The 14,159-nt window shown below is 42.8% G+C and overlaps 1 protein-coding gene across 2 annotated transcripts in view; it reads right to left on the reverse strand.

Annotated features, from left to right (window-relative positions):
- cntn5 (contactin 5) overlaps positions 1 to 14,159 on the reverse strand; it is an 89,219-nt gene that overhangs the window by 39,637 nt on the left and 35,423 nt on the right. For both annotated transcript variants that reach the window (XM_040186206.2, XM_040186188.2), the window contains exons 3-5: positions 10,445 to 10,651; positions 6,206 to 6,329; positions 5,928 to 6,103 (exon numbers count right to left, since the gene is read on the reverse strand). In XM_040186206.2, coding sequence (XP_040042140.2) covers positions 5,928 to 6,103; positions 6,206 to 6,329; positions 10,445 to 10,651 — 507 coding nt within the window. The remainder of the gene's footprint in view (positions 1 to 5,927; positions 6,104 to 6,205; positions 6,330 to 10,444; positions 10,652 to 14,159) is intronic.

Here is a 14,159-nt window from a genome sequence, read left to right on the forward strand (position 1 = left end):
AGAACAGACCTCGGCGAGAACAAGTAAACGAGGAAGTTGTTAGAATGATCGTTCAATAAAAGTCCTTCTTTGAACTGATGTCGAAGTTTTAAAAGAGAATTATTACTGACTGATCTTTAATTCAGAGAACGTTTGCACAGCTCGCATGCTGTTTGGAAAAATGGATTTTGACGGGGAGCAATTTTTAGCTGTAGAATTGACAGAAATTAACCATGATTAAATTCATGACGAATGAATCGTTAGATTAAATCATCTGTCATATAATAATGTTTTCTTAACCCAACTCCATTTGAAGGTGTGTGGTATTTTTTGTGTTTCACCTGGTTATTTATTCCGTGCCAGCAGAACAAAGCCGGTTTAATCGGAAATCCCTGTACGGCAGCCTTCTAGACCCTGATACCAGCTGCTTAATTTATAGTTGAGGCGATGCCAAAGTGTGGAAATAAAGCGGCAGGCTGCTGACCCAGGACGTGTCTCTGTGTCTCCACCACTTCCATCTCATCACTTTGAGAGCCAGTGTTGTTTACCGTCAAACTGGAACTGTACAATAATTATGCACGAAGGGCTTGTGAAACGTGCTTTTACTACAAACTACTGGCAGTTTATTTATCACAGTCAATCTTTCTGCTGGTGTATTATTTTTCTTTTTAAAAATGTTCTTGCAAGAAAAAAAGAGAAGATAAAAAGTAATCATGGAAAAGTTATGAATACAAAAGGTTAATTTAAAGTATTTAAAAAAAATAGGTAAGAAAGAAAAGAAGAGCAGGAGTAAATATTTCATGCGATTCAGTGCGCTTCTTTAGTGGAATGAACCAGCAGAGTGGAACGTCATGGACCATTGTGCTTAAAATAAGGCATTTCCTCACTGAATAGTGTGCAAGGCTGGAACAACAACACGGCAGGCTGAAATGTAGGAAAACGCACTGTGCCAACCCTCTCTTTGCCCCCAATGTTTTTTAAAGGACGCTTGAGTGATCGGACCTTTGACCTTGAATTGATTTCCCACATGTTGGACTGTCAATTCACAGTTAAAACGTGTCTGCTGTGCCATGTGTTGGGCTATTGGACCTCGACTTGTGGTCTTGGACTGGTTTCCTAGCGATACTCCCTCCCGGCATCATGCTGCGTGGAACCAGTGCTGATGCTTTATTTGTCCTAACAAGCTGCAAGCGGAGCCGCTGACTGTCCCCGTGTTTGCTGTCGCTCACCAGCGCCCGTCCCCGCCGGGTCATTTCTGCCGCTGCCGCCTCCTCGTTTGGCTTTTAAATTTGCGGATCAATAAAAGGAGACTGAAGCTTTAATTGTGCAAATGGAATGCAACACTAAATCATCCCCTCACCTGAGAAGTGGATGTGAGAGTACAAAATGAAATATATCACTCAAATGCAGAAACACCAGCTGTAAGTCCAACTGCAGGAGTAGAACGACACAGGGGACGTTATTGACAGCAACAGCTGTGCGTTTCTGTAGATATTTCGTCCCCTTCAATTATTTAGTCATGGCTACATATGTTATAAACACAAGTCTTCTTAGAATGCTCACCATAAATATTGATGCATTTCCATTCTGTTGCTATGTATAATCCACAACTATAGAGCTATAAAAATACAACCCACTGTACGCTGTATCCAGTTTAAGAGACCCATTACACTTGTGTCAAAAACACATGTAAATAGGGGAGATCCTTCCTGGGAAACGAAACATCTCTGGGCAAACTACACATTACACATTTTGAATTTCAGGCAGCGGCAACGCTGGTTGTTTGGAATGAATAGGTCCTGGTTGGCATGAGCGATAACAGTCATCATGGAGAAAGAACTGCATGCTCCTCCAGTGCTGAGTGATTAACTCATGAGAACAAAGTTGAAACCGCGGCAATGATCACTTCACGTTTAAATGAAAAAAAGAAAAACCTCACATTCACACAAAGGTCCCAGTGGATGTTTTCAGTGTATCAAAAATAAGACTTATTCAGTTATTAAGTCTTACATTAAGCATTCATATCTACTGTACCAGATTTTCTGACCTATCGTTTCATCCTTTTTAAACTACAATAATGTAAGTAAGTCAATATTAATGACTTTTTAATCGTGTGAAAACAGCATGGTTGTTATCCAGACACGCAGTGATGAAAATTGCAGTAAGCACCGGAGCAGGTGCTCAATGCAAATGAGTTACTTCAAGATCAGTATGAATTTGATTAATGAGCATTATCCACTGATCATCTCACATTAGTAGAACATTTCAGAGGTGTGTGAGTGTGTGTCTTCTGATGCTCCGAAGTCAAAGCATCCCATTAATTTCGTTACTGCTGTACTGCTCGTAGTGGCTCGATACCTCGGCCTCAGCCAGACTCACGTCTGCAGAGAGAGCGACAGAGAGACAGAGACAGAGACAGAGACACAGAGAGAGAGAGAGAGAGAGAGAGAGAGAGAGAGAGAGAGAGAAAACTCTTTGGGGAGAGAGATCAGAGGGCTCCTCTCTGCCTGCTGCCTTCAAAGTCCCAGCTGAAAAACAGTCCAAGTGTGAGTTCAGCTTGGGATTTCAAAACAAAGCGGGGAGGGAAAGGTAAGGCCTCCTACAGAAACGTCTTTGGAGCAGAGTATGCGACCAGGGGACAGAATACATAGATCCCTGGTTGAGCCTTTTCCTCGTGCACTCAGGGGAGGAGATTCGCTCTACTTTTGTTTTGATTCCCTGCATAAAGGCGGTGCTGTGTTCAATTTGACAGCTTGACTCAACAACCCTCTGGACAAGAGCGGATCCAGTCGAGTGATGCAAATAGGGCACGCGACCTCAAACAGTGCTCAAAACAAACAACTTTTATTCATATAATAAATATATGATTTTATATTTCTAAATAAATATTGTTTTATTCATAAGAACATGCAACGTAAAAATCCTCTCCAAAGTAGTGAAAATAATAGAATCCCCCCCAACAATGTTAACTCAGCAATACATTGTATGCACGGAGGAAACTTCTCTCCAACAAATCAAAGCTCGGCAGGAACCATCGACAGATTACAACCAGGATTGTAATGTTCATCGACTAAAAACAAGTTAACGCAAAGTAAGTTACTCATTCTACTTCAAGTTTCAGCAACACGTAAAATGATACCATTAGAACCGCCCGTGTGTATCATCGTATTTGCCGATGCATGAAAACGCGCAGTGCCGACATGAAACGGGCCGAAAAAAGTTGAGCTGCGCGCTGAGTGATAAACGCCCACCATTTGTTATGCCCAAGGAGAGAGGGAGGGTTCTGCATCCTAATGTGTGCTGTGGGGCACATCTCTGTTCCTGTGGCTGTCCTTTCTAAAGAGATGTAGACCGAGTGTGAGGCCATTCCACATTGATGCCCATGAATATTTGCACGTGTCGACTGCACAAAACCGCCATGGATAGAAAATTAAGCCGCAACTACTAAAGAGCAACCAAACCACCATTACCCAAAGAATTAATCATTTCCCCACACAGACATATCTGAGTGTCTCGCCACAACACCAGCTGGTAATATGCTGGATTTGTTGCCGAGTGAATGTCAATCTCAACCGAGATGGGCACGCATATTTAAATAGGGGGAGATTTTTTTCCAGGGCAGTGCCTCCAAACCCTTCAGGCCACTGAAAATGTGCGTCCGTGCTGCGTGAGGAAGTGATGCGATCTGGCAACAGAGCGGAATATTAATGATAGAATTTTATAACTGACCAGGCCATTGCTGCTGAAATACCTTGAACTCGGCACGGCCTGTCTGTGCTGCATCCTCCCACATCACGCCGTATCGAGCCCCCCCTCCCCCCAACAGGATCCTCACTGGCCTGGGTCTGTCATTAGGAAAATCCAATTTCATGCGAAGGGGACTCGGGTGCGTCTGTTGTGCGACAAACAAGAGGCCGTTGTCTCAGCTGACACACTGGCCAATAAAATGACCCCAAACATAACTTATGCTGTACGTTTCCTACTTCAAGACCAACATTCTTCCAAGGAGCATTAGATCCATTGCAATTAACTGTAGAGCCCAAACCAATAAGGATTACGACTAAACAACAGAACAAAACATAGTCATGTTTTCCATTTCACTCAATATATTCAGATTTTGCCGGAGCCGAGATCAAGCAGCTATAGTTGCTCATTCTAATGTGACGTCATTCTTTATAAAAAACATAGTTTAAGCTCTAATCTTTTAATTTGAGGAACACAGAAAAAACGTACCAATTCTACAGCTGTTTGCAATATACGCCACACCTGTAATTCAGTGCGCTTTGCTATCTCTGCTCGGCGTGAGAGGTGATGGCTTGTTTGGTCCCGTGTGTACCTGTCCGTCTGTCTGTCTGTCTGTCTGTCCACTGTTTACATCCATTCCTTCAAACAGGGCTGGTGGCAGAAACAGCAGGAGGGGATCTGCACTCTACTAAGTGCACCTTTCCAGCTGTCGAACCACATTTAGTCGGTCTGACAAATAAAGAAGCAGAGCGTAACGACAGAAACGCAAACCTCGGCACATTCGCAGTAAAACAGGGAGTCTTCACTACGAAGCAGATGGGTAACCCTGCGTCACGCTAACGCGCAGCATTTGTGGAAAACTCCAAAAAAAGCTGACCCCGCCTCAGCCTGAAAGTTGGACTGAAACATTAAGTGCCGTCATGATACACTGCAGATATTCAGGCGAGCTTAATTTTTCGGAAAATAAAATAAGATATTAGAGAAGATATAATTTTTAAAAAGGCAGAGTTTCTGTTTTTTGTACAGATTTGACACCCGAGTGGAGCGAGGGGGGTGGAAAAGATCAGTGTACACGCTGAGCAGCTTCTGGTCCTCAATTTTTAAATGCTAGCTGTGTTTCACCAGTGTGGTCCGGCTACATGTAATTCATGTCTTCTTTTTTTTATCACTTTAACACATAAAACTTTACAAAGGAAAAAGAGCTTTTGTCCATCCCTCTTCTGTTTACATGGCTCCGGGCTAATCTAGCCATTTGTTTCCAAAGTCGTTCCTCTAATAACCGTGAGTCCATATAACAACACATGAGACCACATATGTACATTCTAGCAACATTTTGCAGGGTAAGCTCCCTGTAGACGTTCCATTAACGCAATGTTGGCCTATTCTACTGAGGAAACTGTATAGAAACGAGATCAATACATTTTCCCCCGGAGCCCGCGGCGTGTGATGACGTTGTGGACTTGTGCCAGGGGATTACAGCAGGAGGAAACAGGCCTCTTGCTCTCATTTACCATTGAGACGTGGCATTTGAGGGCACATGCCCTGTTAGCATTGCAACTCAACAGCATCAGATGGAACTAAACTCAAAAGCCTCGCTGTAGACAGCGGGGTGTTTATTTACCCCTGGAACCAAACCGGTTTATTTTAACTCAGAGAGACACAGCTCGGAGCTAATTATTTACTTCATATGAAAGCCATGATCTTCTCCCCGCTGAAGGCCTTCACACCGGCGGCGTGAAGGATAAACAACACGAAAATGCAAAACACTTATATATTTTGCATAAAAACTATCCAAAACGGCAGCAACGAGACTTAGAAGAATTGCTTCCAAGTAAAAGGTTTGCATTGATTGGTAGAGAACCAGGATAGAAGTTCTAGTATAATATTGACCCAGAGCATCTGATTCATACTGACATACTGCACAGCTTAAGCGATTGTGAGCCTTTTTATTGAGATTCTTCTCAGAGACGCTCCGAGTGAATTTAAGTTCCTTCTGGTAAACAGTTACGTGGCGTATTCGTGAGGCTTTTATTGTGAAAGGTAGAACCTGAAAGAGTGGATCTGTTCTGTGGTGCTTTTGTCAGGTTTGAAAGGAGCCACAAAGTCTGCAGGCACGTTTTGAATATGTGCAATGATTCAAATCAAATACAACACGAGACCCTTGTGTACAAAAGCTTTTTATAAATACATTCAAGTCTACTCACATGCAAACTGGAGGAGCGCTTCTCGCCCCAGGACGCTCCCGAGGACGTTCTCCGCTTTGCACTGGTACTTCCCATAGTCGGTGCGCTCACTTGCGTTGGTGATAATTAAGTTCCCATCAACGAAGCTGTAGCGGTAGTCTGCCGCGCCGTCCACTTCTGTCCCATTGATGTACCAACTGGAAAACATGAGAGGAATCGCGGATTCGAACACATTGGAGATGAGCGACACACTAATGAGCTGTGAAAGCAGGACTGCAGTTTGGAGACATGTGTCACACCTGTATGTGGGTGGTGGATTCCCCCGTGCCTCACAGCGCAGCACCACTTTCCTCTCATCCGAGTCCAAAGGAAAAAGAACGTCGCCTGGCTCGTGGAGGAAAACGGGCCCAAAGTCTTCGTTTTCTACCAGGAAAATAAGAAAAGGAAGATTTATCACGTCATGATCGCCAATCGGTTTCAACATCCGATTGCTTTTTCTATTATCCCCCCCGCCCGGTTTGGGGAAATATTCTAGCGATCCACAAAACCAGAGTTGAAATGTATTTTGGCCCGAGGAAGCCTGGAGGCGTTCAGAACTTAGAAAAGAAATAATAACTTCTCGTCTTCGCAGTCAAACAGTTAACCTTATTCGGCCGTGATTCCGTGAAGCTCGACCTCGCTTGACTTGCAAGATCTGTTGTCTGCCGTTAGGTGCCAAGTGATGCAAACATGCTGTTAGCGTGTGGTGTGACACAGCGAGCGCCAGCTTTGTGGTAACAGTTGCTGATGTCTCCAATGACCCCGACTCACATGTGTGCAAACAGTAAGGACGTGGTGACGCAACATTAGTCAGACCTGGTTTGTACACTTCAAGCTAAAATTATATTCATCGTTTCCAACTCATATTTTTCCATTATTTCAAAGAATAATTTAACCAACACACTGTTGAAAATAGCAACAGTGCAATATTTTTCAAAGAGGGATTGTTACAATTCAACACTGTGTCTTGTCCTCGTAATGGTCCGTGGCAAGCCTCTATTCTTTATATAACAAGCTCTACGAGCAGAAGTACAAGACATGAAACAGGCCTGTGGTAAAGATCAGCCGTTTGGGACGTTACACTCTGAGGCACCTTTTGTCCATAAATATCGCTCATTTATAGCCTTTAAGACATAGCAAAGGCATCCCCAAAGTAATAGAACATTTGAGTGATTGCCGCTGGAAGTGTACACTTTGGGTTTAAAAGGGTTTTATTCGTTTTAAGAGCAGCAGATACAGTAATACGGCACAAACATTAAACTGTTTAGTAGCGTTGTCTCGTTATTTTGGTTTCAGATTTATTTACACAGCTTGTCTAGAAACACAGATGTTCTTGCAATGTTTGCAACGGGTTGTTTGACCCGTGACTCCAGATGGTTTTATGTTTAGCTCACAATACATCGCTGCTTTACACAATTGCCATACACAAGAAAAAGACAACCACACTACTTTAGACCACGCAGTACCACAATTAAGAGGAGTCAAATAACTAAATTAATTCAATACAACTAAAAATGGAAAGAATGCCATTTTTTTCACAGGCTGTAGGCGATAACTATTCAAGTTGTGAATGGCACGCAAACAGAGAATGTGATGCAGAACATGACTGTAAAACTTTCCCCGACACAAATGCGTCCACGTATTATATATCTTCCGCTTCACAGTCTCTGCTGCAATTTCCTTTTTGTTCCTTCCGAGTGCGTTACTCTTTGTTCCAGCCAGTGTTAACACAGACGTGGAGCACTTATTGTACAAGTGATCCTTAGGTACAGGCTACTGCATCTCAGATTTTCAAAATCCCCAACAGACATATTGTGTTCTTCCCAAGAATCGTTTGCGCGTGAGATAAATGACGAATGAAGAATACAAACCGTGCGGACGGCGAGTCAATGATGTGCTCTCTGTTTAAAGAGATCAATACATTGAGCATTTAAGTGTGCATTACATTGGATCGGTTTCATAAGTAATACAACAAAGCAAGTCACCAGTCGTGAGTACTAATCTGATGACAAAAAGAAAAGAAGGATGGCTTTTTGTTTCCTCGGGTATGTATAATCTCACCCGACGCTTTGTCAGCAATTTACTGCTCTGCAGGGAAATCAAAAAGCTTTTGAAATAATACCCTAATCAGAGGAGGGAAATGAACTGTTATTAAGTTGCAAACGTTGCCGCGCATATAAAACAAAGTAATTTGGTGTGTATGTTTTTGTGGTGCTAACAAATAGCAGGAGATTTCTACATTTCTTCCCACAGCTCTCTCCATTGTCTGAATAAACACACACACACACACACACACACACACAACAATACCAGCATGCTCCATCGGTCCCCTTTTGGTGGAGTGGGACATGCTGCACAATGGAATAATCTCCATTTCAGGTGTGACAATAAGCAGTCACTTTAAACCAGTTAAGAAACTATAAAGACCCAGCAGAGAATCACTAAGGAGGATCCTGCCTGACTGCTGATGACTATAAATAACTAGGGTTCATTAAATATGACTCATATTCTAGTTCCACTTTGTGTCATGTTTTGCCTGAAAAAGGGCAATTCATACAATAACTGTCTATTGGGAATTTTAAAAAAGATACAGGTTTTACTTTTGACTTATTGTTTAAATTGAAATCCTGTGTTGAAAAAACAAAAATGCCACATCAACAAAGACTGCTTCCCTGACTGCACTGTAGTTATTGAAAATATTTGTGTTTTAGAAAACACTTTGAGCGTCAGATGTGTAACTAACTGTGGATTAGCTATTAGGATTTCATAATAAAAGGACAACTGAAACAAAAGACATTGTAGGTATCTCAACATTGCAATTAATAGCATTCTCCAAGTTCATTTGGACTTTTTGCTTTCTGCTTAGATTTCTGAAGCTGTGTCACCCTGCAACCCATTCTGTTACCATCTGAAAATATGTATAGAGTCAAGTGGAATAAAACATTTCAATGCATGAGGACATATGCTGTGTGCGTGTGTGTGTGTGTCTATGCTATACAAACACAAAGGATTAGTGATTGTTTAAATCGCTCAACTTCAAGTGCCGGGTCCATCTGTCAGTCACGCAGCCCGGAGAAAAAGCGGTATCCCCTCTAAGGCACAAAGGTGTATCACTTTTTGGCATCCATTTCTTCCCCGGAACATCAATCCAGTGCAATGGTATAATGCCTTTGTTATCACTGACAACGGAGAGACATTCCTCTCACCTTGGTCATAGAGACGCGAGTCACTTTGTGGCCATATATTGATAATGCTGTCAGAATGTAGAAGAAAAAAAAAATGGGAGTGTCAAAAATAAGGAAGGTGGGAAACGACTGAGACAAAAAAAGTGCATTGCGATTCTTAGTCGTTCCCGGTTTTTAATGTCTGTTAAGATCCTTTTCCGGCAATTCAGCAGCTACTTAAAATGTCCATTAACTAGGCCGTCCATACGCTGTAAGCATGATGGGATTAAGCCTATATTAAAGCTAATGTGTCATTATAGCCGCGAGAAGTATTCATTCTGTAATACAGGATGCAAGTAAGTGATCCATGTAGATTTATGACCGTGTGTTTCCATGCTGCTGTTTGGGGATATAAACTCTTCCCCCGTAAAAAGACATCCATCACATCTATAGTGTCTGCACAGACAGGAACACAGAGAGAGCTGGATATTGCCGTGATCCCACTTCAATTTCCTAAAGGGCACAACCCTGGTGACTGCAGACCATGCACAGTGTTGAAGGATAGGCGAGATTCATTTCCAGACCAACTTAACAGGAACGAGGTCTCCGGGCTCAAAGTGAGTCCAGAGATGGCAGACCTCACAGCAATCACGCTCGGTGTGCTTTTCTCTTTCCATCTGTCGGGTGTCCTTTCTTTTAAATTGGTTCATTTTGGCAGGTGAGAACAATGTCATCTGAACCCGGGTCAGAATCCAGGTCCCAGCCGTGCAGGATGTGACTACCAGGCAGTCGGTCGGAACCGATGATGTCATCCGGGGGCCAGTGACAGGAAATGACACGAGGGACACAGCTGTCCGGGTAGGAGGAGGCAGATGCTGACATTCGATTGACAGAAACAACTCCTAATCATATAAACAGAAGGCCAACCACTCTCTACGGATAATCACAACCAGCTCTCCATTTCTGTTCAATGAAACGTCCTAAATTCAACATTCAGAGCTGATCCGTTGTCTCCACGCGGCTCTCAACCTGGCGACCGACTCTCGGCGCTGAGAGCAGCAACGGTGCTGCCAGAGCCGAGAGGGTTTACCAGAGGGGGGATCACAACATCTTGTAATAGTCGTTTGATGCTGCATCCATGCTCCTTATGTCATGGAAGGGAATCTTTAACTAAACCACACAACGGCGGGTAAATGATGCCAGTATAGTAAAGTATACACGGCTGCTGTACGTTTACACACAGTTGAACTTCCACAAACCTGAGAGCAACAACTTTTCACGAGACGAGAGCAGAGCAGAAAGAAACTGTGGCTTTGGCCACATCATTAGCTCTACCTTCACTGCGGTAGTCCTCCTGAGAGCTGAGCAGACTCAGGGCTGACAGGGGATGACTGGAGAAAGCCGGCCAGTCGGGAGTCACCAGCCCGCCACCGTGGTGTTGTCGAGGTCTGCTGCGCGAGTCGAGCCCTGACGAGCTGTCCGCTTTCATTCGTAACAGCGCGGCGTATGATATGGGCCGCGCTGCGACGGCTCTTGCAAAGTCTGGGGGAAAAAAAGAAAAACAGAAAAAAACGGGTGAAACACACCGAAAATCCCCTCATGAATGTTGTTATTCGTGCCCGTGGTCGTTTTTTGTACACACATTTATACATTTCGGTCAATAGTCGTTATTTAGAGTAGAATTTGTTGAACATTTTAACTCACAGAATGGACAGAATGACTTCTTATATTGATCTACAAATGGAGAAAGAGAGAATCATGTGAATATCTCTAATGGAGTATTCTCCTTCTCCTCTGGGAAGGTGATTAGCTTGAGTCGAGTCCCCATGTTCACTGTAAGAGGACTCATTTGGAACAAACTGGGGTTCCTGCCGAACAGAAGTAAAAATAGTAGAGTAGAGACAGCTGGAAGAGGAGGTGTCAAATCCATAGACAGCAGAGTGGAAATCCTAGAATGCACATCCTGCCGTCTGCAGAAAGCTCATGTACTACTGTCGAGAACCACATATCGTGTACTTGCAGGTCTGCAGACTTTTTCTATCGGTTACACACAATATTTCTTTGGTATATATTTTAAGCGTTGAGCATTTTCCATCGACATAGTTTCTTCATACATTATGTGAAGATTGTAAACAGGAATAAAAGTAATAGTGTCAAAAGATTACGTGCACGTCCCGTTTACATATTGCGTTGCTATAAGGGTGCAGCAGTGTGTGCAAAGTGAACAAAAGACACAGGGACGGCAATCAGAGCAGAACAACTGGAACACTTTGAGGTTGATGTTTTTATCACACACACACACACACACACACACCTATTTTATTCTCTATTTCTAGAACATCTCTTTATCTGCCTGTCAGTCTTTGTCTGGAGCCGCCTGTAGTCACCATTCAGGTGGAAACACGCACTTCTAATAAGGTACAACAGATACTCTGCGTATCCTGAACATCACCGTCATCAAAGCCTCATATTGAATACAATGGTTCTGCAACACGGGAGAAAGACAGCCTCCTTTTAAGTAAAAGAGTACAGCGGTTCAGAATAATATCCTCTCTGATATGTAAACTGTCACTAGTCGTTGCTGTCATTCTCATTCTCCCACTGCTTACATTTGAGAAATTCAATACGAAGGGTAATGCGCCAGTTCGTTGTCTTTTATGATACTATAAATGTAACAACTCAAGATTACACACACAATTAGTTTGTCCGTGACGGCTGATCATCAACACATATTTCCCCCCCCCCAAAAAAAGAGTATAATCCAGCGAAGGCAAATACAGAGAATTCGGAACCCTCACTGTTAACGGGTATAATGCTTAAGAAAGAAAATGCAAAAAGGAGAGAAGCGTGAAACTCAGCAAGAGTCTAATCAGAGTTCTGCGAGGGAGGGGGGCAGGGAGTGTTTTGCACTACGTGATATAGTCCTGTGAAAGAACTGAACATAACTGAGAAATAATTATGTCCCCTTGGGGACCAGTCAGCTGCAAAAAAAAATACTTCCATCTATAAATGGAGTGCGGGCAATTACTGTATTACACACTATGAGGAGAAGCAAAGTATTGGGCTCCGTTTGAAATTAGAAGCTATTGTGAGTTTGAAAACTGATAAAGCGAAGCAATTAGCTGGTCGGCACTTAGTTAAATCATTTATCTTGCAGGGAATCGGCTGGATTGAGGCGTCTGCCACATTCCCGCTGCCGAAGCCCCCCGGTTTGCTAAACAATGCGTCTCTTTTGACAGCTGGGAAAGTTAAAAGGCCATTTCAACTTCAAGTAGTAGACATGAGACTCCGTCGGGTGACTGACGATGACCCCTTAATCATAAAAAATTACACACCATGTTCGGTTATGTCCAACAAACTGTACATTTAACATGGCACAGCAATTATCTCACATTTAAAAATGCTCCACAATGGTTTTGCTGAACAATTGCTTCCCAGGTATCTAATTAGTCCCTATGTGCAGCTTTGGGACATTTCTGAAAGAACATGGTGCTGGGTTAGATGCCTCGTTATTCTAGCTACCGCTTTCCCGTTGGATCTGTTCTAATGACCGGTTAGCAAGACCTTTTTTTTTTTCATTCAAGTTATTATTATTGTAGTTAAATTGTTTCATGTGTTTGGAATTGTTTTGTGTTTCTCACTTCCACGCCTCTTAGGCTTAGCTAGTTTGTCCCTCGCGTGAAGTTCTGGTGCAATTATTAGTTTTTTCCCCAGAAAAAAACCTGATTAGGAGACAGATGTACAAATGAATATTCAGGAATGAAATCGCTGAGACATACTCGGATGGCAGAGCGGGCAGGACTATTGATTGAGAGCGGCTTCCTGTTTGGTTGAACCACGGATAATTTAGCTGTACTATTTGGAAGTGAGCCTGGATCTCCGTGGTAACCAAAAGTTTGGTTGAGTGCATCGTTAAGGGAGGAATGATGGTAAATCATTAGGTTAACACTTCATAGACTTACACTATTATATTATTTATGCATCTTAAACACATCTCCAGCTGTTTTATCTGAATGAGAGCGAACTGTCAGACTTAACTTAATTCACTTTGTTGTGCACCTGTTCAGGCAACAGCACCACCCAGTATGTCTTCCAACAATTACAGTGTGGTAGAGACAAGCAGCGAGGGACGACAAAGAAACAGCCTGTTGTAACATAAGTTGATCCCGTTAAAAGATGACAGCCGCACTGACTTCATTTAATCAAGGTTCAAAAATCTGTCGGTACAAAAGGCTCATTCTGCTTGCAGTAATAGATGTGAGATGTATGCACGCCTTATTACCTCAAGCCAGTAGGCAAACTTCTGCCGTGGTATTGAGTAAGAACATCGGAAAGATCATCAAAAATATCCACGTGACTGTGATTGTGCTGTGCAAAGCAAAGAATGACATGCATCAATAATATAAAGAACTCCTATTCTAAATGATTCACATCATCCCTGAATCCAAATTAAAGTTACACCATTTCATCCCCACTGGACATGGATAAAAAACTGTAGGAGGATCTCACAGGAAATTGGGCACGGCAGTTTGCTGCAAGGATGAAAAAAGAGGCACACACACACACACACACACACACACACACACGCACAGAGCACTGCAACCAAAACCCAGGCAAAAACTACAGGTTCAAATAGGGCTGAGCGCAGTGGCGGCTTGTGGATTTCTTTTTGGGTCCAGCCGTTTTACCTCTTGTTTCTCTGGCAAAGTTCTTCTCTCATACCAAGGTCGGGTGTTGGAAGGACAGTGCCAGTGGGGCTTGTTATGTTGTTAAACGGCGCGTCGCGAGACTCGCCGTGACGAATAATACATTATACATATTCAATCAAGTTTTTGTCATTTAATAGTTTTACTAAGTGACACCAACATTCTGTGACCGTTCTTCCTTTTTGTGGGGTTCACCAGAGCTTTGTGTACCTTATTTATCCCAAACCTGAATGCTCTGCTACAGTATACCAATTTGTGGGAAAATGGAAAAATTCAGAAAAGTATTTCCGATATTTTACTGTAAATACAAAATTCTGATCAAATATGTATTTTGTTCAAAATAC

Source organism: Gasterosteus aculeatus, chromosome 1, assembly GCF_964276395.1.
Source record: "Gasterosteus aculeatus chromosome 1, fGasAcu3.hap1.1, whole genome shotgun sequence".
Taxonomy (NCBI): Eukaryota; Metazoa; Chordata; class Actinopteri; order Perciformes; family Gasterosteidae; genus Gasterosteus; species Gasterosteus aculeatus.